This window comes from Pocillopora damicornis, chromosome 6, assembly GCF_964200805.1.
Source record: "Pocillopora damicornis chromosome 6, jaPocDami1.2, whole genome shotgun sequence".
NCBI lineage: Eukaryota > Metazoa > Cnidaria > Anthozoa > Scleractinia > Pocilloporidae > Pocillopora > Pocillopora damicornis.
Window position 1 is genome coordinate 4,198,400 of NC_142675.1, and position 26,276 is coordinate 4,224,675.

Consider the following 26,276-nt stretch of genomic DNA (forward strand, 5'->3'; position numbering starts at 1 on the left):
TCTAAAACTAACATTATAAGAATTGCATGATGGACAGTAAGGAGAATTACAGATTTCATCTGAAAGTTAAAAGTTCAAGTATGAACGAATCAAAATGCACGCAAAGATTAAAGGCTAGAAAACCATCTAGACGGCCGATTGATCTATAGATGATGCCGAAATCTCAGAAGAGCTTAGCATATCTAGAATTCATCGAAACTATTACAGTCTATCAATCTTAATTTATCAACCGAGTGTGAGAGCCGTACTAAAGAATATTGGTTCGATTTTGTGGTAGTTTCTTTGGCCAATATCCCTCAGCAGGGCTCGAATAAGCCATGTCCTAACAAGATGATTATATAAGGGGGTAAGTTTCTAAAGAAACTGTGGTGCCGCGTCGGTGGGAGAGTATAACAGGGTGATTAAGTATTATCTAATCAATTGATTACGTAAAACATTCACTCTGACGACGGGCTAACGCTCGAAACGTCAGCTTTGAAACTCTTTACGGTGGTCAATTTACGTAATCAACTCAGTTGATAATACTAAATTACCTTGTTTATTTTTAATTTGCCGGCTTTCGCGAACAACATAAACGGCTTTATGGCCATTTCCTCGGAAACGTTCCAACCAAAGAAGAATTGATCAGAACGCTCGGATTTCCCTCAAGAGTACCTTGCCATGAAATAATATTACGTAACTACGCAGTGCACGCATGACAGCAGTTTGTTTGTTTTTACTTTTTGCCTCATTTTTGTTTTTGTTGTTCCTTTTTTGTAATATTTGTGGTTTGGTTGTTCGTTTTTGTTTTCTTTCATTTGTTTTGTCTGTGGTCTGCCTGTCGTTGTTAATTTGTTTTACGCACAACACGCGCTGGGCTCAGTCTTTAATAAGCTGCGGTATTGACGCTATATAGTAAAATTGAAATCTAATTTACTTCAACCAAGTTCAAAATTTCACTGCGGCGAGACTTTAAATATAGCATTTTATAAGGACCAAAGTAATTCAGTGTAATTGCTCAGTTGACTGTTAATATACTGGTCAAGAATTACATCACAATTTCTATTATTTCGCAACGCCAGGAGACAACGATCAGATAAATTATGCTGGTAAATTTGAGCATTGTTCTCCTGAGCGTCATCCCTGAAAACTTGGCTTTATGCCGAAAATTATGCTCACAACCTTTTCATTATGCTTAATTTGATAATTTTAAATAATAGCTTTTAAGAACCCTCAAACTTCCTCTCCCAATTCTACCATCTACAGATAAAACTTGCTGGGAATCGAATAAAAGGTTGAAGACCAAAGCTCAAAACACAACATTTTAATCGATCGAATTCCAAAAGTGCAAGCAAGTAAAGCAGACTCTCTGAAGATATTACTCAAGCTACAGAATTTGTCTCTCGTTCTACTGTAATATCATGGAAATTACGCCGACAATACATCCTGCTCGATGCTCTGTCTATAACATTATATCCAAAATTATGCCTTCATAATTTATCTGACTCTACAGGTGATCACAATATTGATAAACTATTATTTTAGAAATGGATTCCGTGTGATCTTTTGCTATTTTTGAAGAAGGAAATAAAACAAACAGTCACCGAAGAAAAGGTTCCAAAGCAAGTATGAACTAAGTGAATAACATCGAACCATACTTCAACTTCCTCCTAAGAATCATTCGACATTATCTAATTGTATTATGTGTACATAACGCGTGAATCAAGTACAAATATCCCATGTTAAAATAACCGAGTATATTTTCGCGTAGGTTATTGTTTCATATACATAGTATGTTTATTTAGAAAAATAGTTATTTTGTGCTGAGAAAAACCTGTTTGATAAGAAGTACATATGACATAAAGCAGTTTCATCATAACAACTTAAGAGACGTTTTTAGGGTTTTCATTTCGTTGTTTGTATTTTTACGAGCCCGCAAAGTGGTGAAAATACGTCATAACTCTTAAAAAATACTCAGCGATATTACTCACCAGCACGTTTAATAAGATAAATACATTCACTTTCCTTCCGGTGGACATTCGTGTAACAATTGTTAATATCTGTAATAATAGGTTGAAATTATATTATTGCTATTTCTTGGAGTTGAGGGGTTTACCACAACAGTTTAGTATCTGAAAATGAAAATATCAAGATAATAACAATCTAACTAAGAATAAAATAATCTTTGTTTGTATGATGATTTTGTCGATACATAGATCTTTTTATTTCTTCCTTTAGGCCCTAACATCAGTCTGCATACTCTTCATGCTGTTCTTAATTCATTTCCAATATACGATGTCGGCAAAGAGAATCTGTTGAACAATCAAAAGCATCTCTCGAATTGGTGATCATTTCCTTATTCTTGTGACCTCAAAGCCTGGTTTGGAAGTGACGCAGTGAGGAGAAATTAGATCCTGGTCACTCTAGTGAAAGGATTAGGCAAAACCTCAAAAACAATCTTTTTTGTCCATAGTTCCTTGGGGTTATCTCATGTTGTCTTTAAACCTTTGCCATATCCTTCCAATTTCGAGTGAAATACCTAGCTTCAATAGCTTCAATTGATTATTTTTCAAATCTTAAAAGCGTTTGCCAGAGCTCTAAAAGTAAACCGAAATGATGTTTCAAGACAACGTTTATAAGTCAGATAAATTGACGGCCAAATGTCTAAACAAAATTAATCCCCTTTCACATTGCCGCAGGAAATAATTATTAAATGCATTTTTTGTAATCAGAACAGTCTTTTGGGTATCTGACGTCAAACACTCATTATCTTTCACCTCCCCTGAGAAATTTGTGTTTTTAAGAGTTGTGGGAAATCAACACGCTGTCCTGAAAGGAACGGTTGCAGTTGTTTGTGACTACCACAAAGATGTCACATTATCCTTGCTTGTTTTTCAGTCAAAATCTGCACATTACAGTTCACTTCAGTCTTCAAAAGTGTTGGAAAATTGCCAAGAGGGAAGTACTTTGTAATTTCCTTTACGTAAAAGGCGCCACTTTGTGGTTTCAACCAAAGCTGGAGGCTATTGGTTATTTGTGTGCAAAAGCAGTCAGTTGTGTCATAAGATATTGAACTTCAGCTTTGTAAAGGTATCTTTTTATATCAACAAAGAAGTATACATCTCGGTCTAATTTGATTTAACATATAATTCACAATATTTTGCCGATATCTGATTGGAGAAAACAACCTTATTTCATGAGGGTCAAGAAGACAGGAAGCCAGTGTTTACAGGTGAAAGATGATAACGTCCAAGAGAAGAACCCTAAAGAAAATGGGAGCTTTTTGCTTCCTCGCTCTATTCACAGCTTCCGCGTTGCTGACGACAAGCAACGAAAACAAGCCTGGCGATTTCGATCTGTACTTTGAGAGCTCCCCTGGAAAGCAGATAGAACTGACGATGGCAGAAATAGAGGACATCAACAACAGAAATTACATGACTGAAAGTGTTTTAAAAACAGCAGAAGCAAAAGAATCTGAAAGCAAAAGTACAAAAGAAGATTCACTCGTTAATATTGGACAACAAATAAACCTTTCAACAGGAATAGTAGAGAAAGAGACCAACAGAATTGGCAACAATTCAGAAACCACAGAAGCAACAGAAAGACTACTTTCTCCTCAATTCGTATATCTTACACAGACTGAGAAATGTCTTCGATCAAATCTTTCTCACAGCCTGGAATTGTACAACCGTTCGAAATGTCGCTGTGATGTTCTTGTGCTAAGTTATAGAGAAGAATGTAACGAACCAAGACCGCGTCACTTCACCTACTTGTTTGACAACAGAACCACTTGGGGTACCGGCCGAAACAAGCTTTTCTTCCACGCCACAAAGAGAAACATAAATTACATCTATTACATTTTTCTTGACGACGACATTTCATTGAGGTTCAATCGCCAAGCTACACCTGCAATGAAAAAACTCAGTCCAATCCAAGTTTTCCAAAACTGGCTTCTTGATTACGCGCCTGCTGTCGGATTAGTCGATTATGAGGGCCGCAACGAAGGGAAACTCGTGCACTTAAGGAAAAGAAATGTTTGTGGAAGGCTTCAGGCCAAAAACAGAACGGTGGCCAATCCAACAATCTTTTTCGATCCTCTCTTTAATGCTATCCATGCTAAAGCAGTCGGCCACATATATCCGCTGGATACACGATATGAAAAGAAAAACTGGTGGCTAACTGACAAGTATTTAGCTTCAGCTGTGGAGATGAAATTTCGCGGACAAGCACTACTGTACTTTCCACTCACAGTGGAAAATGGCCTCCATCGGCCTTATCCGAGATCTTTTTTTGGAACAATCATAACTTGGAAAAAATTTATCAAACGCATTCAAAAACAAGCACCTGATCACTACAAAAACCATCGTTTATTTAAGAATTTTAGAAAAAATCCTATACTTTATGTGAGGAGATCGTGGACCTACTGCATGAAAATAACTCGCCACCAAGAAATCATTCCATATGCACACTTGGAAAAACAACAGCCTGCTAAGGGTAGTCGCATACGTAGGAAAAGGTTCTATTAGGCGGAAAAAATAAAAAATGACCACATTATCTAAATTTAATATTAATTACAGGGTCAGTATATTTCACGACGTTATATACAAACCTGCTTGCGTCATTAGTGATTTGAAAGAAATTAAGTTCACAAAGCCATTGCTTTATCAAGAATATATTTCCTTTGGGGATTATACCAAACGGAAAAACCCATCTGAACGATAAAAGGAAACAATCATAAGAGTCTGTGAAAAAGACAATAAAATAGCAACTACTAAAACCTAATTGACTGAAGGATGTTCACTAAGGTCAGATGAGTTATGCCGGCTTAATTTGGGCTTAATGCTATTTTCAGAGCATCGAGCATGATGCCGGCGTAATGACTAGACTTCTTAAAAATTCCCTTAATGTTGCAGTACAACAAGAGCCTGAGAAACGTCAACAGTGATCTTTCTTACTAGCACTTCAAGAATTTGATCCAATAAAATGTTGTATTTTGAACTTTAGTATGCCTATTTATTCTTGGCAAGTTTTACCTGCTAGCAGCGAGGGGAAGGGTAGGTTGAGAGGGTTTTAAAAGATGTTAGTTTGAATTATTGCATTGATTTCGGTGATGAAAAAAATAAGCATAATTTTCGGCATGAATCCAAGCATAGTGCTCAAGTTTTCGAGCATAATTTATCTGACACTACTGGTGGTACACGGCCATGGTCGCTGCCAATGCTGGATGTAAATGTTTTTCATCAGGCTCGCTTAAGCTGCGTAATACATAAAGTGCGCCAGAGTGAAAAATCAGCAAATTTTAATCATGATAGCTGCTGCGATTACTTAGCACAGTGAACACAGTAGTCAGGCTAAAGGTATGCGCAAATGGCTTTATGTTGGTCAGCCGCGCGCCAATTTCCCGCGCAAAATTTTGAATTGGTAACACATAAGACAAACCGCTGTCATACAAATTTATTAGAATGAGTTGAACTTTTCATAGAAATTTGACATATATAAAGGAAACAAAGTTGAGGAAAAGGGAAACTTGAGACTTCAATTACTTAATTTAATTACGGGATTCCTGTTGATCTGCCATTTTATTTTTCACTTTATTAAAAGAATTACATCCTCTTAAAACACCGTGACTTTCCAGCTTTATCAAACGTTATTTACCTGAATCCACTATGCCTGGCCACTTCGTAAGACACCTTCAGAAGTGTGTAAATTTCCCACGAACTACTGCAAACGAATCATGGACAACGTGATCAAATAATGAGCTGTTGTGTTTGTATTGAAAACGTCCATTTTGTTTCTTGGACTCACCACGTGACCTAATTCAAAAGCCAGTCATGTTCAGTTACCATCTTGTTAACATTGAGGATGACGAGGAAATATTTGTGGATTAAGACATTTAACATTTATAGCCAAAAGTTACATTGTTTTTCACCGCTAGCTGGTCTAACAGTTCTGATTGACAATATTACGTTACAAATTAATTTTTAAACTACCGATTCCATTGAAGTATTTGAAGTACGTAAAAATGCGCAAAAGACCGTGTGCAAAGAATGGCGGGATTCAGGCGTTTCCCTGACAACCACAGCCACAGGTAAGCATTGTTATTGTTTCCTACGACAGTCCTTAATTCGCTGCATCACCCATATCCAATGTCATGTGCAGGAAAAAGGGAAGCTCAGCTGGAGAGCATCCACTTAAGTTATGAAATTAGACGAACTTGATCTTTTCGCTAATAATAGCAAACTAAGGAAATTCAAGAAGGATCCACAATCATTCACCAGAAAATCACAGATTTATTGAATGAATGTAACCCGTACCGTGAAAATGTATTATTTGCATATTTTGCGAAAGAAGATCAGAAAAAAAATTTTATATGGCTATGAAGTTTCAAATTTGGAATCAATATCAGTATCTGGGCAATTGCCCACCTACCCCTCCCCTAAACGAACAACAGTCTATTGATAACAACTTAGGATTAATGTTGAGTTAGTGGAGGGGTAGGTGGGCAGTTGCCCAGATACTGATGTTGATCCCAAATTTGTTGAGGTGAAAGACATTTTGGCATAAAATAAAAGCTTAAAGCCATCCTCTAACCTCTTTAGCAGAGAAAAATCCATTCTTTATCTTTATCCAAGATAGATAGTTCAAACTGAAATTTTCTGTTTTCATTAACAATGTTTATGAAGCTTCCAACTTAGATTTATTAATATTTTGTGGAGATCCATGATTTAAATTTGGAAAACATAAAAGAAAAAATAAAGAAAAAACAAAACTTAAGACAAAGAAAAGAGTAAAAGGTTTTTCAATCACGATATGTAGCCATAGCGGCGCGATTTTCCAACTAACAATTTTTCGTTAGATTACACAGTGTCAAATTTAAACAAGGCACTCTTTAGCCACTCAGACAGGTCAGACATGCCTCTTAACGAGATTCAAGCGACGTGGAAGTTTCTTTTCTTTTTCGCTACGTTAATGCTGGTTACGTTAATCTTTACCACGTGGAAATTTGACTCTGCAAAAAGCCCAAACCAAGTGAAAGTGACGCAAGAATTATTTGTGTATCTTACACAAACCGAAAGATGTCTTCGAACGAATGTCACACGAAATCTGGACTTCGGCAACCACTCAAAATGTCGCTGTGACGTTGTTGTTTTAAGTTATAAAGCAGAGTGCCGAGAATATCGCCCAGCTCACTTCACCTATTTGTTTGACAACACAACCACTTGGGGATCCGGTCGTAACAGGCTTTTCTTCCACGCTTTAGAGAGAAACACCAATTACTTGTATTACATATTTCTTGACGATGACATCTCCCTGAAATTTAACGAAAAAGCAACTCCAGCAATGAGACAACTCAGTCCAATCCAAGCTTTCCAAAACTGGCTTCTGGATTACGAGCCTGCCGTTGGTGTAATGGACTATTCGAACAATCCAGCGAAATCTTTAATCCAACTAAACTGGAAGATTTGCAATGAGAACTTTGTAAATCACACTTGGGTTGCAAGTCCGATCATTTTTTTCGATCCTGTTATTAATGCCTTTCATGCAAAAGCGGTCGTCCACATATTTCCGCTGGATACACGATTTGAACAAATTAATTGGTGGTTCACAGATAAATATCTTTGTTCTGTCGTGGAGATAAAGTTTCGTGGGCAAGCGTTGTTGTTCTTTCCTGTAACAGTCTACAATCCTCTGCATCGCCCATACCCGAGGTCTCTAGCGGGAATAAACAAAGCCTGGAGAGAATTTATTAATGATGTAAAAAGAGATGTCCCCGAGCGATTCGCAAATCACAGCTTACTTAGGAAATTCAAGAAGGATCCACAATTATACACGAGAAAATCACAGACTTACTGCATGAATGTAACCCGTCACCAGGAAATTGTACCATTTGCACACTTTGCAAGAGAGGAAGATAAAAAAAGCATTTAACATAGATTGACACGTGTTAAGCTTTGAATTATTTACTCTCTGAGGACTTGGTACGAGTCATTTTGGCGTGAGATAGATGCATGGCAGTGTTTATTCATTTTTTCTAACCTCGTGATGGCTCGAGATTGAGCCGTTTGCGCACTTTGCTAAAGGAGAAGATTGAAGGAAACATGAAATAGATGTTGATATGTATAAAGTTTTAAATAAGACTCGACGGTAAAATAAAAGCTCAAAGCAACTCTTCTATAACGTCGTAGGTAGAAGAAAACATCATTATTTATCCTTATCCAGGATGGGCACGATAGAAAAAATGAAAAGGGAAATGCGACTATCGCAATTAAAACTAAAATTTTTAGGTCAAGTTTTAAAAGCTCCCCAAACCGCGGTAACGTAGCTCTTCAAACCGTGCGGAACTTTTTCGAGCATGCTACTCTTATCGGAAAGTACCAAGAGCCTGTAAATTGGTCCTCTTTGTACGTCTATGCGCATAAGACCTCGGTTAGAGAACGCCTGCCATTGATTCCTGTCGCGGTTAACAGTGAGTTAAGCAGCCCCCATGTCCTGCTACTTGGAACAAGCAAGAAAATCGGACGCACAGAGAATGGCGGAGTTAGCCGTTTCTCTGACAACCACAGCCTCTGATTACACTTGTCTTGCTTATTCCACCTTCCACAGACAGAGGACCTGACTGACCTGGAAGAACTTCACATTTCAAGACGGGTCAATTCAGCTCCTGGTATGGGATCTGAGTTAAAATTGGAGTGAACTTCACTGTATCTTAACAGAATTTATAATTATTTCTTTGGACTTACATTGTATTTTGTTTTGACTCGCCGCGAATCAGCAAATATAGTTAAGGTTATCATGGGTCAAATAAGAAGAAATAAAAAGGCCTAAGTGAGTGTAGTGTTTCAAGTTATTAGGGGTTTTTAAAGGTTATCAAAGGTAAAATCTCAATAAGGGTCTGATAGATACCTAGGAGAATTGAATCGATTTTTTGGCTTTTGAGTCAAAAAAAGTGTGGTGGATACTGATTCCGGTCACGAGATGGCGAGATGACTGATTTCCATGAATAAATTCTTCCTTGTAATCTCCCGTCCGCTTTGAGACCCGCCTCACTCATTACCACAAAAATTTTAAATTCAAAGCAAAATTTCCAAACCAATTTTGTCTACGAAATTTAATTTGCCGGCTACCTAAGGAGAAGTGCATGCCTGTATCTAGTACTTTCTTTGTTAATACAGAACAGTGAGACATGTGCATTTATTGATCTACTCGTTAACAAACTTCGTATAAAAGTGCAGCGCACGCTTACAAGACGTTTGCCTGTTTCTACTAACTTTGAGTTCTTGTTGGCTTATAATGATGTTCACCTCAATTCTGGTTTTGGTTTCCCGAAATTCAGTTCAAAAAACGCTTCTTGGTCTTATTTGGAGACCGAATTAAGGGTATGACAAAGATCTTTGGATATGGGTCCATTTTGGTGCTTTAATGTTAAAACAATAAATTGTGGCCTTTTTTGTTTACAGAGGCACCGACAGGGCGTTTCCCGGTGATTTTCTTGCGGCTTGGGCATCTTGGATGACAGTCTTGGCTTTTCTTCTTCTTTGAACGGCCCAGTAAAAGTTTCGTATTTGAAAAATTTTCGTTGTGTCAGACATTTGGGTCAAAATCTTGCTTATATTTGGGCCAGAAATATAGGCCTGTTTTTATAATCTTTTTTTCACCTTATAAGGTCCGGGTCAGAGCTATCCATAATTAAGGCATATTTACAAATTATTTTGTCAAAGAACACGGTCTTCTAGCACATGTACATAGCATAGCAGAAGGTGCTGGACAAATTAGAAGGAGTTGTTTTCAAAGTAGTAGAAGTGGTAGAAGTGGAGACTTGGTAGTAGTTGTAGTAGAAGTAGAGACATTTTTGGGGGAGGGGGATGGGGGGAGAATAGGTTAAGTTAACAAGGGCAAAAGAAATCAGATTGAAGTAATGGGGGGAGGGGGAAGGGAGAAGGGGGAGAGTAGGCTAAGTTAACAAGGGCAAAAGAGATCAAACTGAAGTAATGGGGGGGAGGGGGACAATAGGTTAAGTTAACAAGGGTAAAAGAGATTAAACTGAAGTAATGGGGGGAGGGGGAGGATAGGTTAAGTTAACAAGGGTAAAAGAGATCAAACTGAAGTCATGGGGGGGAGGGGGAGGATAGGTTAAGTTAACAAGGGTAAAAGAGATCAAACTGAAGTAATGGGGGGGGAGGGGGACAATAGGTTAAGTTAACAAGGGTAAAAGAGATTAAACTGAAGTAATGGGGGGAGGGGGAGGATAGGTTAAGTTAACAAGGGTAAAAGAGATTAAACTGAAGTAATGGGGGGGAGGGGGAGGATAGGTTAAGTTAACAAGGGTAAAAGAGATCAAACTGAAGTCATGGGGGGAGGGGGAGAGTAGGTTAAGTTAACAAGAGTAAAAGAGATAAAACTGAAGTAATGGGGGGGAGGGGGAGAGTAGGTTAAGTTAACAAGGGTAAAAGAGATTAAACTGAAGTCATGGGGGGGAGGGGGAGAGTAGGTTAAGTTAACAAGAGTAAAAGAGATTAAACTGAAGTAATGGGGGGGAGGGGGAGAGTAGGTTAAGTTAACAAGGGTAAAAGAGATTAAACTGAAGTAATGGGGGGGAGGGGGAGAGTAGGTTAAGTTAACAAGAGTAAAAGAGATTAAACTGAAGTAATGGGGGGGAGGGGGAGAGTAGGTTAAGTTAACAAGGGTAAAAGAGATTAAACTGAAGTCATGGGGGGGAGGGGCACGGCTGTTTCGCGGTGGAAATTTAGTTCGCGCATGCGGTCTACAGGAAAGATCGAGTTAATTATTATTTCTCTGGTTAATACAAAATTATGCATTTGCATAAATCTAGCGTCCATGGCAACCCTTTGGGCTAAGATATAGTTTAGCCAATGAAATCTTGCTGCGTATCTAATGTATGCGGGTGAAATTTAGCATGGCGGATGCTTACAAATAGAAGAGGCATTTGCCGTCGAAAATTTGAGTAAAATCGGTCAAATTTTGCCTGTGTTCGACGAAAACACGTTGCTATGGTGGAGTCTAGCAAGCACACCCTATTAAATCAACTGAAAACTTTGATTTCAATTTGGAAAAGGCTCGAATTTTTCCCAGCAAAGCAAGAGTCAAAAGAGAAGACTTGAAACCTTACTGAACAACCGACAGAGGTAAGTGTTTTAATCCGAATTGTTTAAGACTCCATTCGAGGCGCTTTTAATATGTTAAGATCGGCCGTTATGCGACTCCATTTTGAATCTCGGAGGTACTGAATTTCAAGTGAAACAGTCTGTAAACGACTGGAAAGGTTTAGTTTTGGTTCCAAAGATTGTAATAACACTTTTATTCGTCTAAATTAGAAGTTGAGCAAATAAATTACACTATATTTACACACATAGTACTCGTTCTTAGTCATCGAACCGATACATTGCTATTGAAAAGGAAAGAGTTTTACTCGTTCGCTTTTCGTTTTAAATTTCTTTCTTTAGGTTTGGGAGCTTTCCCTGCTAGTTCCGGACTCGTGGCAATGTGATGGTTGACAAGGATTTGACGCAATCTCGTGTCCTTTTTCTTCACATGGTCAAAATGCTGGGACTGGGTATTGAATTCAGAGTGTATTCCTTCAATCCCTTGTTCACCGTAGAATCCAAGGCCCATGTGCCATTGTCGAAGAAAAGGGCAAACATGTTCTTCTAGCATATGCAGCTTTGGTGTGATTGTCATGTCTGGAAATTTTTCCCTAAGGAACTGAAGAAAATTTGTGATGTCTTCCTCTGCAACAAGAAAACAAGAAAAGGTGGACTTAAGACATGATCTTATTGCTGTATTCATGTTTTTCCATGAAAGTCGGGTTTTTTCTTTCAGTTACCTAGCTTATCAATCTTGCCATCATTGAGATAGTCTGCACTGTCATAGACAAAGTGGCAAGCAGCAAATAACTTAAAAACTTGTTCAAATTTCACGCTAATTTCTCTTGCTTGAGAAAGGAGGGAAGGACACAGCTCCTCTGTTTTTGTCAGCACAGCACTGCATAGTTTAATGATGTTGTCTTCCTACCAAAAAAACAAATGCAACAATTCAATGAAATTTTGTGACTCAACAAATTCCTACTCTAAGGGTAGAATTTGTGTTACCTTGCAGCAAGTGTGTACATGATTACCAATGAATGATTTTCCATGATAAGCTTGTCTCTCAACATTCATTTTCTTGAGAACCTCATCCAAATGAACCGATAGTGGTCCATTGGCTTTCTCAAAGGCAGCCAATTCCATTTGTTCATCTGCAAGCTTTTCCTATGATGTTGAGATAATACTGTTTAAATCTGGGTTATTTGACTTACTGCTTAGTTGCTATAATTTGATAATTTGAGCCCTTGTAACATTACAAATAAATGATCTATAAAATAAAATCATAACTTCTTTAACTAAAAAATTAAGATGGGTTTGAAACATGTAAAATGGATTTGGAGGATTGTACAGCTATGATACTGGAAAGCACCAATATATTATTTTTACCTCCTCCTTTGCATTTCCAAGGAGTTTGTCTATCTCCTCCTGTAGTAGTGTAAAGTAGGCAGGCATGATATCAACATTAGCATGCAGACTTTGTAAATTCAGCAACTCCTGTAAATAATTGGCTTTTTCATTAAATTGTTGTGCTTGTCTGGTATGTAGTTGGGCAGCTCTGAGTGCCTGGATTTTCTCATCATTCTCTTCACTGTCTCCTGCTAGAACCATTTGAATTTTTTTGTCCAGCTCAAAGCACTGGTTCTCTAGTTTGTCAAACAGTTTCTTAAACACACCCAAGCTAATGTGAAGTCCAGGAACACAAACCTGAAATAGACAACCATTAAGTAAGGTGGCCTGTAAGTCCCTCTTCAAAGCGATAAAGTAAACTTTTGTATCTTACTTTGTCCAATTCAATGTCCAGCAGTTTCTCGTGAATCACATTGGGATAAAACTTCTGTTGACTTGTAACAGAGCCATCTGCTACAAACTTATCATAATCCTCTTGAATGTTTTCAAGACTTCGTTTTTCAGCATGCCCACATTTATGGCAAGAGACTTGCATTACTTCATGATTTATCTTGTACCAAAGACATGGATATTTGCCTGCAAATACAATTCTTATGGTGGAAACCTGTTTCACAGAAATAGTTATGTAGAGTAGAGGCTACATTTATATTCTTTTATTGAATTGCTAAATCATTATTATTTGTATATGTGAATTATTGTCTGGATCATACCTGAGGCACCAGCTATTCCAAATAGCTTGCATAGGAACTCATAGTCACCAAACAGGAAAACCACTTTCTTTTTACCTCTAGAAATGGGCAAAACAAAAATAAAAATTTAATTAATATTATGCTATTTCAAGTCTTTATTCTCCCGATTAACTAAAAGTGTGGTAAATTTTTTTTCACTTACGCCCAGGTTGCTTCTTTCAAGGTGTTTACTTGTTCTTTATATTTCATTAAGGCTGTCTTTAAATTAGCCCAACTATCATTTGCATGAAACATGGCAAAGACCACTGTGTTGGTTTTAGAATTTTGATGCCTCAGGTTAGCAATCTGGAAGGCCATTTTAAATGACCCACCACCAGCATCTCCTCCAAGTTTTATGTGCACTTCATTTTCTGGGATTGCATTGTTCCATGTCAGCCTTCCATTCCTAAAATGATAACCAACTATGATTAGACTATAATTCACAGCAATAGGCAACAGAAAATGATAAGCAACTAGCACAAAATATGTGTGGAGTTCGACATTTTGTCTGGACTGGTTGATCAAGTACCTCTTTGCAAATTGGGCACATATACTCATGCTTGATGTTTTCAACAAACTGTTCTGGGTAAAGAGGTTCTGATCCCCTAAAGCTTTGTAGATTCTTTACCTCCTCAGAGAATGAGAGTGAGGCTGGGTCAGGTTGGAAGCTTAAAGTGCCAGACATTCCTTCCACCATTTCCACCTGTTCCTTGGGTTCAGCTGAGTCCTCTCTGGGTTTTATTCCAGGTTTAGTCTTCTTCCTACCAGGTTTCTGTTGATCCTTAAAGAAACTGCAGATCTTACAGTTTCCAGTGCGTTTGTGTGGAGGCCACACATTGATTGCAAGGCGTGTGCCTCCTCTTAAAGCAAGCTTCTAACACTTGTGGCAGAACTTAGAGGGCACATGTCAAGGTCATCTTTACGAACTTTGACACCAAAGGCTGTGAAAATAATCTCCGTCTTATCAGCGCAAAGAAAACTGTTCTCATACTTATCTTTTGCCTTCCTCAATCGCTCTCCACAAATTCGGCAAATTTTTTCCAATATTTGTTGATGTTCAGAGAGACCAAAGTTAGCCATCTGAATGCACTAATCGAACCGAGTTGTAAACTAAACTTGGATTAAGCAACGCAGTTCTAAGTTGACTCAAGATATGTTCCGAAGTTCCTTTTTCCGGCCTTTTATTGCTTCAGAAGGGTACATCCTTAGGGTTTGTACCTTGTTTCAGGAAGGGGTGTCTATTTATCTCTCTCGATCGGTTCTTCAGGGATGCGGGAATATTTGCATTCTTGTGTTTTTGCGTGTAGTTCATTCCATTTGAAGGGAGAGGGAATATTCGCCAAAAACCATGTTAATCACGGCCAAGAAGAACGATTTAACTATCAGATCAAAGCACAAATGGTAACATATAATTGTAAGGTTTATTATCCGTGATCATGATTGAAATGTTGACCGAAAGAAACGTCTTGTCCGTGCTTTCACTATTTCAAGTAGCTCCCCGTGACAGATCGATGACATACACTTTTCGGGGAGGAAATCACACGCACGTAGCTCGACTTTCTTGCACATAACAGAAGGCCGTGGACATTTTATCAGTTTGTCATAAATCGTGTATTCTTTGTTTAGCCCATGGGTAAGCATGAGTTCATTCAGAGGATAAATTCGCGTAGTTTAGGGACATTAGTTCGAGGTCAAAGGGGAGTTGGACGCCATATTTACTATTTCGGTGGTGATGTGTAATCGCAGATTACACCGCTCAAAACAATTCGGATTAAAACGTCATGGTAAAGAAACTGATGGCAAAGGAGAGACGTAAAGCCTGAGTTGTTCCTTTATTGAAAGAAAAATTCGAATCAATCAGAATCTTGCCTGAAAATAAGAAGACCTCAGAAAGGCGATAAGTCATCTCGCGTCAAAACAAGATGCCATTAAGCCGTCGCATAGTTAACTATCCCGCACACGCAATCTTCCCTAGGAGAACATTAACCAGGGAAGCAAAATACAATGTCTGCGCATAAGTTAGCTATTTCCTTGGGCTTTGCGCATATACTTTTTGCGACCTAGTTATCAGTGGGTTCTTTCTTGTTGAGCCGTTAAACGTACATTTTCAGCGGTTTCAAATTGAAAATGTCAATCTGACATGCGCGAACTAAATTTCCACTGGCGGGCGTTTTGAAACAGCCGTGAGGGGGAGAGTAGGTTAAGTTAACAAGAGTAAAAGAGATTAAACTGAAGTAATGGGGGGGGGAAGGGGAGAGTAGGTTAAGTTAGCAAGGGTAAAAGATATCAAACTGAAGTCATGGGGGGGAGGGGGAGAGTAGGTTAAGTTAACATGAGTAAAAGAGATTAAACTGAAGTAATGGGGGGGGAGGGGGAGAGTAGGTTAAGTTAGCAAGGGTAAAAGAGATCAAACTGAAGTCATGGGGGGAGGGGGAGAGTAGGTTAAGTTAACAAGGGTAAAAGAGATCAAACTGAAGTCATGGGGGGAGGGGGAGAGTAGGTTAAGTTAACAAGGGTAAAAGAGATCAAACTGAAGTCATGGGGGGAGGGGGAGAATAGGTTAAGTTAACAAGGGTAAAAGATATCAAACTGAAGTAATGGGGGGGGAGGGGGAGAGTAGGTTAAGTTAACAAGGGCAAAACAAAAGAGATCAGACTGAAGTAATGGGGGGGGGGTGGGGGGGAATAGGTGATGTAACATGGGCAAAAGAGATCAAACCGGAGTCTGTTCAGGCGTCTTATGGGGGGGAGAGGAGAATAGGGCAGGCTAACAAGGGCAAAAAAGATCAAACCGAAGTAATGGGGGGGGGAGGGGGAGAATAGGTTAAGTTAACAAGGGGAAAACAAAAGAAATTAAACTGAAGTAATGGGGGGGGAGGGAGGGAATAGGTAATGTAACAAGGGCAAAAGAGATCAAACTGGAGTAATGGGGGGGAGGGGGAGAATAGGTTAAGTTAACAAGGGGAAAACAAAAGAGATTAAACTGAAGTAATGGGGGGGGGAGGGAGGGAATAGGTAATATAACAAGGGCAAAAGAGCCCAAACTGGAGTAATGGGGGGGAGGGGGACAATAGGTTAAGTTAACAAGGGTAAAAGAGATCAAACTGAAGTAATGGGGGGGAGGGGGAGAGTAGGTTAAGTTAACAAGGGTAAAAGAGATCAAACTGAAGTAATGGGGGGGAGGGGGACAATAGGTTAAGTTAACAAGGGTAAAAGAGATCAAACTGAAGTAATAGGGGGTTGAAAGGGCCAATGTGTCAACAGTTTTGTCGCTGGTTGTTGGTACCTTACGCCAAGCGCAAAGTTCCTACAAGGTTCACTGATTGAGCCATTTTCTCACAGTTTGAGTTGCTTTTCTATTTTGGAAAGGGATAATTAATGTTGTTTTCAACGTCTGTTCAGGCGTCTATTTCACGACAAAATGACTGGTACTAAGTCCTCAGAGAGTAACTACAAGCTTAACACGTGTCAATCTATGTTAAATGCTTCTTTTTATCTTCCTCTCTTGCAAAGTGTGCAAATGGTACAATTTCTTGGTGACGGGTTACATTCATGCAATAAGTCTGTGATTTTCTCGTGTATAATTGTGGATCCTTCTTGAATTTCCTAAGTAAGCTATGATTTGCGAAGCGCTCGGGAACATCTCTTTTTACATCTTTAATGAATTGTCTCCAGGCTTTTTTTGTTCCCGCAAGAGACCTCGGGTATGGGCGATGCAGAGGATTGTAGACTGTTACAGGAAAGAACAACAACGCTTGCCCACGAAACTTTATCTCTACGACAGAACAAAGATATTTATCTGTGAACCACCAGTTAACTTGTTCAAATCGTGTATCCAGCGGAAATATGTGAACGACTGCTTTTGCATGAAAGGCATTAATAACAGGATCGAAAAAAATGATCGGACTAGCAACCCAAGTGTGGTTTACAAGGTTCTTATTGCAAATCTTCCAGTTTAGTTGGATTAAAGATTTCGCTGGATTGTTCGAATAGTCCATTACACCAACGGCAGGCTCGTAATCCAGAAGCCAGTTTTGGAAAGCTTGGATTGGACTGAGTTGTCTCATTGCTGGAGTTGCTTTTTCGTTAAATTTCAGGGAGATGTCATCGTCAAGAAATATGTAATACAAGTAATTGGTGTTTCTCTCTAAAGCGTGGAAGAAAAGCCTGTTACGGCCGGATCCCCAAGTGGTTGTGTTGTCAAACAAATAGGTGAAGTGAGCTGGGCGATATTCTCGGCACTCTGCTTTATAACTTAAAACAACAACGTCACAGCGACATTTTGAACGGTTGCCTAAATCCAGATTTCGTGTGAGTTTCGTTCGAAGACATCTTTCGGTTTGAGTAAGATACACAAATAACTCTTGCGTCGCTTTCACTTGGTTTGGGCTTTTAGCAGAGTCAAATTTCCACGTGGTAAAGATTAAAGTAGCCATCACGAGGGTAGAAAAAATGAATAAACACTTCCATGCTGCTTGGATCTTGTTTAAAAGTATCATGTCTGACTTATCTGGCCTAATTGTAAGTGCCGACAGAAGAATCGTGTAGAAGATTGATAAATGGAACATCGAGCCGTCATGGTTACACAAATCGCTTAGAAAATCTCTCTTTTTCATTTTCTCTCTCTGTTTTATTTATTTATTAATTTTTTTTGTTGGTTTTCTCCCCCTGTTATTCACGGATCTGAATAAAAATTAAATTTCCCTGCCACATTCATAAATTTAATATGAAAGGTTGAGAAGTATTGTCAGTAAAAAGGAAAACCTAAATTTGCACTCATGCTTAAAACTGAATCTTACGTACATTTTCAAGAAAATGATGGACTCGGTATATATATTTTTTTCAAGAAGATCATTTAACAACCTTAGAGATTCATGGCACCTAATTTTCAATCGAGAGGCATTATGAATAATAAATTTGTGAAGGTAACATGGTCATGCCACGTATTGGAGTGTGGTTTTAGATTGTTGCATTTCCTATAAACACGCGAAAGAGACGGAATTCAGACCCGTGGTTAGATGATAAGAATCGACTTTTTCAGACCTCCAAGGTATCATGCGCCCAAAGATTTTCCTTTATCGAATATAGTTAAGGTCTGGGACTTTACTTACGACTAATAAACACTTAAATTATGAGCACATCATGACATGAGATTTGACTGTCAGCCGTCAAAGGGCCTAAAATTTGACCGTCAACCGTCAAATCATCTTTTAGCTACCCTCCGTTAAAATCATCATTTGAATTAACACCCGCTTAATATTTGGTGATGGTGAAGCAGAAGCAACTATCACGCACGGAAATCTCGAGCTCATAAAAATCCAATCGTTGCGTACCTAAAATGCATGAAACATGTAAAACATGGCCAAATGGCAACCAAACAGATGCACGAAAATCAATCTAAATTCGCTCACGCAGCGTGACAAAATATTTCCACAGAAATAAAAAAAAAAAAAAAAAAGACTATGTAAAGGTTATGGTTTATTTGCTTTATAATTTATATAGTTCCAGTGCAGAGCCTAAACTCCCAAGAAGCTTTCTAATTTTAAATCATGGTTATAATCAAACTGTTTAATCGTTTGTCTCACGATGTAGTCACTTGAGTTGTAGATCGCGACGTTTCCACTGCTTACTTAGTGTGAGACTCGTTCAAAGACATCTTTCGGTTTGAGTTAGATACACAAATAATTCTTGCGTCGTTTTGTCTTCGTTTGGGCTTTTAGCTGAGTCAAATTTCCACGTGGTAAAGATTAAAGTAGCGATCAGGAGGGTAGAAAAAATGAATAAACACTTCCATACTGCTTGGATCTTGTTTAAAAGTGCCATGTCTGACTAATCTGGGTAAATAGTAAATGTCGACAGAAGAATCGTGCAGAAGATGGGTAAATGGAACATCAAGCCGTCATGGTTACACAAATCGCCTGAAAAATCTTTCTTGTTGTTTTTGTTTTTGTTTTGGTTATCTTTTCCCCCCTGTTATTCACGGATCTGAATAAAAATGAAATTTCCTTGCCACATTCATAAATTTGATATGAAAAGTTGAGAAGTATTGTCAATAAAAAGGAAAACCTAAATTTGCTCTCTCGCTTAAAACTGAAAATAGTTCTTACCTTTCTTCACATGCATTTTCAAGAAAATGATAGAGGTATATATATATTTTTTTCAAGTATTCCCAATTTGGATGAATAAAAGGGGAAACATTTTAAGTGTTATGGAGAGCGCCCATGTTTTTTAGAGTGCGTTGCGTTACATAATTATTAAAAATAGAACGAAGAAGTTTCTAGAACATTTAGTCATGATGACTAAGCGAGAACTTTAAGGAGAACCTTCTAGAACCGTGACTCAGCATATTTTGTTATGATGTAATCATAGTGTAATGTTTCTAAAAATAACAATATTGTAGATCTCTAGAACATTCTAGAACATTTCCGAAAGATATATAAGGAGTCACGCTAGCTTAAAGAAATAAGCCTTTTAGTGAGCTATAACTGCTGTTGCGAAGAGCCCAGAGAAGCGAGAGCCGGACAGAGTTGTTTACTGGAATTGAAAGCCATGTGGAAGGCTACGTGAGAGAAAGAATTACGGACGTCGACAGTTTGTTAAAGATTTTCAAGAGAACTGTGAGTTGTGCGGTAGTGCACCGAGATTTAAGTGATATTATTTGTAAAGGACTCTAAGTTATAGGGATACTGATTGTATTAGCATTTATGTCGCTCCGTAGATAAGTGAAAAAGATAGTTATTGTATTGGTTGTCGATATCGCTTCGTAGTTATTACGTTGGTCAATAAAGTAGTTGAGTTGTACGAGTTGTATCTTTCTGGCGGTTTGGAAAATACCGTAACATAAGAAACAAAGAAGATCATTTAACAACCTTAGAGATTCATAGCACCTAATTTACATTGAGAGGCATTTTCAATAATAGATGATTTGTTTCAATAAGAGTAAAGGTGACATAATCTTGCCAAGTACTGGAGTGTGGTTTTAGATTGTTGCATTTCTTATAAACACGCGAAAGAGCCGGAATTAAGACCTGGAAAGATGATAAGAATCGTGGGGATGAGAGAGGATCTTATCACAACTTTTTTAGACCTCCAAGGTATCATGCGTCTAAAAATTATACTTTATAGAATATATTTAAGGTCTGGGACTTTAACTTACAACTAACAAACAGTTCAATTATGAGCACATCATGAGATTTGACCGTCAACCGTCATAGCATGTTTTAGCTACCCTCCCGCCTAATAGTTGATGATGGTGAACAAGAAGCAACCATCACGCACGGAAATCTCAAGCTCATACAAATCCAATTGTTACGTGAGATGCCTGAAATCTGTTATTTAATTTACTTAACCTACTCTCCCCCTCCCCCCATTACTTCAGTTTGATCTCTTTTGCCCTTGTTAACTTAACCTATTCTCCCCCCCTCCTTATGACCTCAGTTTAATCTCTTTTCCCCTTGTTGACTTGACCTATTCTACCCTCCCCTCCATGACTTCAGTTTGATCTCTTTTGGCCTTGTTAACCTTAACCTATCATGCGTCTAAAGATTTTCATTTATCGAATGCATGTAAGGTCTGGGACTTTAATATACAACTACTAAACAATTAAATTATAAGCACACTATGAGATTTGACCGTCAGCCGTTAAAGGACCTAACATTTGACCGTCAACCGTCAAAATCGAAAAAATTTGACCGTCAACCGTCAAAACATCTTTTAGCTACCCTCCGTTAAAATCATCATTTGAATTAACACCCGCTTAATAGTTAATGATGGTGAAAACAGAAGGAACTATCACGCACGCAAATCTCAAGCTTATAAAAACCCAATTGTTACGTGCGTGGAATGCCTGAAATCCGTAAAGCATGGCCCAATGGTAGCCAAACAGATGCACGAAATTCAAGACATTGAAAAACAAGAATTGAAAGCGCTAACGCTGCGCGACAAAATATTTCTACATCTATAGTTGATATTGTTGCCATCGTCGAGAGTTCTCTCCCCACTACTGCCTGCCTATCTTAGTACAGGTTGTAGTGGGAAGAGATCTCAGCTAAAACGCAACCAGAGGAAAAAAAAAACCCAAACAAGACTATATGAAGGTTAGAATTCATTTGCTTTATAATTTATATAGTTCCAGTGGGGAGCCTAAACTCCCATACAAAGCTTTATAATTTTAAATCATGGTTATATAATAATCATCTGTTTAATCGTTTGTCTCACGATGTAGTTACTTGAGTTGTAGATCGCGACGTTTCCACTACGTACTTAGTGTGAGAATCGTTCAATTAAAGACATCCTTCGGTTTGAGTTAGCTACACAAATAATTCTTGCGTCGTTTTGTCTTCGTTTGGGCTTTTGAAAGAGTCAAATTTCCACGTGTTAAAGATTAAAGTAGCCATCAGGAGGATAGAAAAAATTGAATAAACACTTCCATACTGCTTGGATCTTGTTTAAAAGTATCATGTCTGACTTATCTGGCCGAATAGTAAGTGCCGACAGTAGAATCGTGCAGAAAGTTGGTAAATGAAACATGGAGCCGTCATGGTTACACAAATCGCTTGTAAAATCTTTCTTTTTTTTCTTTTGTTGTTTAATTATTGTTTTTTTTTGTTTGTCTTTCCCCCCACCCTCCTGTTATTTACGGATCTGACTAAAAATTAAATTTCACTGCCACACTCATAAATTTTATATGAAAGGATGAGAAGTATTGTCAGTGAAAAGGAACACGTTAATTTGCACTCATGCTTAGAACTGAATTTCATTCTCACTTTTCCTCACATACATTTTCAATAAAATAATGGAGGTATATTCTTTTTTTTTTTTTCAAGAATTCCTAGTTTGAATCAATGAAAGAGGAAACTTTTTAAGAAACAAAGAAGATCATTTAACAACCTTAGAGATTCGTGGCACCTAATTTGCATCGAGGGGCATTTTGAATAATAAATTTGTGGTTTAGGAGTGTTGCAGTTCTTATAAACACGTGAAAGAGCCGGAATTAAGACCTGGAAATATATGACGATAAGAATTGTAGTGATGAGAAAGGATCTTACTACAGTTTATTTAGACCTCCAAGGTATTGTGTCTAAAAATTTTCCTATATCGAATATATTTAAGGTCTTGGACTTACAATTAATAAAGAGTTCAATTATGAGCACATCATGAGATTTGACCGTCAGCCGTCAAAGGGCCTAAAATTTGACTGTCAACCGTCAAGGGGCCTAAAATTTGACCCTTTTAGCTACCCTCCGTCAAAATTATCATTTGAATTGACACCCGCCTAATAGTTAATGATGGTGAAAGCAGAAGCAGCTATCACGCACGGAAATCTTAAGCTCACAGAAATCCAGTTGTTGCGTGAGATGCCTGAAATATGTAAAACATGGCCCAATGGTAGCCAAACAGATGCACAAAAATCAATCTAAATACAAGAATTGAAAGCCCTTACGCTGCGTGACAAAATATTCCAACATCTATTGCTGACATTGCTGCCATCGTCGAGTTTCAGCTGAGCTCTCATCCCACTACCGGCTACCAGTCAGGTAGTAGTGGGATGAGATCTTAGCGAAAACGCAATGACATGGCCTGAAATCGCCACCAGAAACCAATAACAACCCAAACAACACAATCTGAAAGTTAAAGATTTATTTGCTTTTTTATTTATGGAGTTTTAGTGCGGAGCCTAAACACCCATTTAATCGTTTGTCTCACGAGGTAGTCACTTGAGATGTAGATCGCGACGTTTCCACTGCCTACTTAGTGTGAGACTCGTTCAAAGACATCTTTCGTTTTGAGTGAGATACAAAAATAATTCTTGCGACGCTTTTTCTTCGTTTGGGCTTTTAGCATCAAACTAAAGTAATGGAGGGGGGGAGGGGGAGAATAGGTTAAGTGAACAAGGGTAAAAGATATCAAACTGAAGTAATGGGGGGGAGGGGGAGAGTGGGTTAAGTTAACAAGGGTAAAAGATATCAAACTGAAGTCATGGGGGGAGGGGGAGAGTAGGTTAAATTAACAAGGGCAAAAGAGATCAAACTGAAGTCATGGGGGGAGGGGGAGAGTAGGTTAAGTTAACAAGGGCAAAAGAGATTAAACTGAAGTAATGGGGGGAGGGGGAGAGTAGGTTAAGTTAACAAGGGCAAAAGAGATTAAACTGAAGTCATGGGGGGAGGGGGAGAGTAGGTTAAATTAACAAGGGCAAAAGAGATCAAACTGAAGTCATGGGGGGAGGGGGAGAGTAGGTTAAGTTAACAAGAGTAGAAGATATCAAACTGAAGTCATGGGGGGAGGGGGAGAGTAGGTTAAGTTAACAAGGGCAAAAGAGATCAAACTGAATTCATGGGGGGAGGGGGAGAGTAGGTTAAGTTAACAAGGGCAAAAGAGATCAAACTGAAGTCATGGAGGGGAGGGTGGAATAGGTCAAGTCAACAAGGGGAAAAGAGATTAAACTGAGGTAATGGGGGAGGGGGAGAATAGGTTAAGTTAACAAGGGCAAAAGAGATCAAACTGAAGTATTGGGGGGGAGAGGGAGAGAATAGGTTAAGTAAACATTGGGACGTGTTTTACAGATTTCAGGCATCTCACGTAACAATTGGATTTGTATGAGTTTGAGATTTCCTATGAGCTTGAGATTTCCATGCGTGATGGTTGCTTCTTGTTCACCATCATCAACTATTAGGCGGGAGGGTAGCTAAAACATGCTTTGACGGTTGACGGTTGACGGTCAAATCTCATGATGTGCTCATAATTGAACTGTTTGTTAGTTGTAAGTTAAAGTCCTAGACCTTAAATATATTCTATAAAGTATAATTTTTAGACGCATGATACCTTAGAGGTCTAAAAACATTTTAGTAAGATCCTCTCTCATCACCAAGAGTCTTATCATCTTTCCAGGTCTTAATTCCGGCTCTTTAACGTGTTTATAAGAAATGCAACAATCTTAAACCACACTCCAATACGTGGCATGATTATGTTACCTTCACAAACTCATTATTCAAAATACCTCTCGATGCAAATTAGGTGTCACGAATCTCTAAGATTGTTAAATGATCTTCTTTGTTTCATAAAAAGTTTCCCCTTTATTGATCCAAGTTGGGAATTCTTGAAAAAAATATATATACCTCCATCATTTTCTTGAAAATGTATGTGAGGAAAGGTGAGAATGATCTTCAGTTTAAAACATTAGTACAAATTAAGGTTTTCCTTTTTACTGGCAATACTTCCCAACCTTTCATATCAAATTTATGAATGTGTCAGGAAAATTTTTTTTTTATTCAGATCCGTAAATAACAGGGGGGAGGGGGAAAGACAAACACAAAATAAATAAATAAATAAATAATTAAAACAAAACAAAAAAAGAAAGATTTTACAAGCGATTTGTGTAACCATGACGGCTCCTTGTTCTATTTAACAATCTCTTACATGATTCTTCTGTTGGCCCTTACTATTCAGCCAGATAAGTCAGACATGATACTTTTAAACAAGATCCAAGCAGCATGGAAGTGTTTATTCATTTTCTCTACCCTCGTGATGGCTACTTTAATCTTTACCACGTGGAAATTCGACTCTGCTAAAACCCCAAACCAAGTGAAAGCGACGCAAGAATTATTTCTCTATCTTACTCAAACCGAAAGATGTCTTCGAAAGAATGTCACTTTAAATCTGGATTTAGGCAACCGTTCAAAATGTCGCTGTGACGTTGTTGTTTTAAGTTATAAAGCAGAGTGCCGAGAATATCGCCCAGCTCACTTCACCTACTTGTTTGACAACACAACCGCTTGGGGATCCGGTCGTAACAGGCTTTTCTTCCACGCTTTAGAGAGAAACACCAATTACGTGTATTACATATTTCTTGACGATGACATCTCCCTGAAATTCAACAAAAGAGCAACTCCAGCAATGAGACAACTCAGTCCAATCCAAGCTTTCCAAAACTGGCTTCTGGATTACGAGCCTGCAGTTGGTGTAATGGACTATTCGAACAGTCCAGCGAAATCTTTAATCCAACTAAACTGGAAGATTTGCAATAAGAACTTTGTGAACCACACTTCGGTTACAAGTCCGATCATATATTTCGATCCTGTTATTAATGCCTTTCATGCAAAAGCGGTCGTCCACATATTTCCGCTGGATACACGATTTGAACAAGTTAGTTGGTGGTTCACAGATAAATATCTTTGTTCTGTCGTAGAGATAAAGTTTCGTGGGCAAGCGTTGTTGTTCTTTCCTGTAACAGTCTACAATCCTCTGCATCGCCCATACCCGAGGTCTCATACGGGAACAAAAAAAGCCTGGAGAGAATTCATTCAAGATGTAAAAAGAGATGTCCCTGAGCGATTTGCAAATCACAGTTTACTTAGGGAATTTAAGAAGGATCCACGATTATACACGAGAAGATCACAAACTTACTGCATGAATGTAACCCGTCACGAGGAAATTGTGCCGTTTGCACACTTTGTAAGAGAGGAAGATAAAAAGAAAACATTTAACATAGATTGACACGTTTCAAGCTTTGAAGTAGTTACTCTCTGAGGACTCAGTGCGAGTCATTTTGTCATGAAATAGCTTGACGCCTGAACAGACGTTTTTAAACTCGTGAGTAGAGGAAAACAATATTAATTATTCCTTTCCAAAATAGAAAAGCAACTTAAACTGTGAGAAAATTGGCTCAATCAGAGAACCTTGTAGGAACTTTGCGCTTGGCGTAAGGTACCAACAACCAGCGACAAAACTGTTGACACATTGGCCCTTTCAACCCCCTATTACTTCAGTTTAATCTCTTTTGCCCTTGTTAACTTAACCTATTGTCCCTCTCCCCCCCATTACTCCAGTTTGGGCTCTTTTGCCCTTGTTACATTACCTATTCCCTCCCTCCCCCCCATTACTTCAGTTTAATCTCTTTTGTTTTCCCCTTGTTAACTTAACCTATTCTCCCCCTCCCCCCCAATTACTTTAGTTTAATCTCTTTACCCTTGTTTACTTAACCTATTCTTCTTCTCCCCCCATTACTTTAGTTTGATGCTAAAAGCCCAAACGAAGAAAAAGCGTCGCAAGAATTATTTGTGTAA

The 26,276-nt window shown here is 38.4% G+C and overlaps 5 protein-coding genes and 1 long non-coding RNA gene across 9 annotated transcripts; 4 read left to right on the forward strand and 2 right to left on the reverse strand.

Annotated features, from left to right (window-relative positions):
* The first annotated feature begins 2,822 nt into the window (after nucleotides 1-2,822).
* On the forward strand, nucleotides 2,823-4,981 carry LOC113671629 (uncharacterized). Its single transcript, XM_027187873.2, has one exon. The coding sequence runs from the start codon at nucleotides 3,219-3,221 to the stop codon at nucleotides 4,503-4,505; it is 1,287 nt and encodes a 428-aa protein (XP_027043674.2). The 5' UTR covers nucleotides 2,823-3,218; the 3' UTR covers nucleotides 4,506-4,981.
* Nucleotides 4,982-6,501: 1,520 nt separating this feature from the next.
* On the forward strand, nucleotides 6,502-8,810 carry LOC149043513 (uncharacterized). Its single transcript, XM_089208410.1, has one exon. It carries the CDS (start codon nucleotides 6,892-6,894, stop codon nucleotides 7,906-7,908), a length of 1,017 nt encoding a protein of 338 aa, XP_089064536.1. The 5' UTR covers nucleotides 6,502-6,891; the 3' UTR covers nucleotides 7,909-8,810.
* Nucleotides 8,811-10,979: 2,169 nt separating this feature from the next.
* On the forward strand, nucleotides 10,980-12,860 carry LOC113668755 (uncharacterized). The gene is made up of 2 exons (XR_003446034.2): nucleotides 10,980-11,123; nucleotides 11,442-12,860. It is a non-coding gene; the product is annotated as an uncharacterized LOC113668755 (long non-coding RNA).
* Nucleotides 11,284-13,985, reverse strand: LOC149043514 (uncharacterized). 4 transcript variants are annotated; one of them, XM_089210312.1, is made up of 8 exons: nucleotides 13,845-13,985; nucleotides 13,380-13,622; nucleotides 13,199-13,275; nucleotides 12,862-13,064; nucleotides 12,468-12,785; nucleotides 12,087-12,245; nucleotides 11,822-12,005; nucleotides 11,284-11,726 (listed from the first exon to the last, which is right to left on the reverse strand). In XM_089210312.1, the coding sequence occupies exons 2-8, from the start codon at nucleotides 13,532-13,534 to the stop codon at nucleotides 11,404-11,406; spliced, it is 1,419 nt and encodes a 472-aa protein (XP_089066438.1). In that variant the 5' UTR covers nucleotides 13,535-13,622; nucleotides 13,845-13,985; the 3' UTR covers nucleotides 11,284-11,403. The 4 variants fall into 4 exon arrangements, with proteins under 4 accessions (XP_089066438.1, XP_089066436.1, XP_089066435.1 ...); XM_089210310.1 differs by lacking the exon at nucleotides 13,845-13,985 and adding an exon at nucleotides 13,746-13,789; XM_089210309.1 differs by lacking the exon at nucleotides 13,845-13,985 and having other exon boundaries at nucleotides 13,380-13,792.
* A 2,575-nt stretch (nucleotides 13,986-16,560) lies between these two features.
* Nucleotides 16,561-18,667, reverse strand: LOC149043515 (uncharacterized). Its single transcript, XM_089210313.1, has one exon. The coding sequence runs from the start codon at nucleotides 17,829-17,831 to the stop codon at nucleotides 16,689-16,691; it is 1,143 nt and encodes a 380-aa protein (XP_089066439.1). The 5' UTR covers nucleotides 17,832-18,667; the 3' UTR covers nucleotides 16,561-16,688.
* Nucleotides 18,668-24,496: 5,829 nt separating this feature from the next.
* On the forward strand, nucleotides 24,497-25,855 carry LOC113671630 (uncharacterized). Its single transcript, XM_089210314.1, has one exon. It carries the CDS (start codon nucleotides 24,631-24,633, stop codon nucleotides 25,705-25,707), a length of 1,077 nt encoding a protein of 358 aa, XP_089066440.1. The 5' UTR covers nucleotides 24,497-24,630; the 3' UTR covers nucleotides 25,708-25,855.
* Nucleotides 25,856-26,276: the final 421 nt, after the last annotated feature.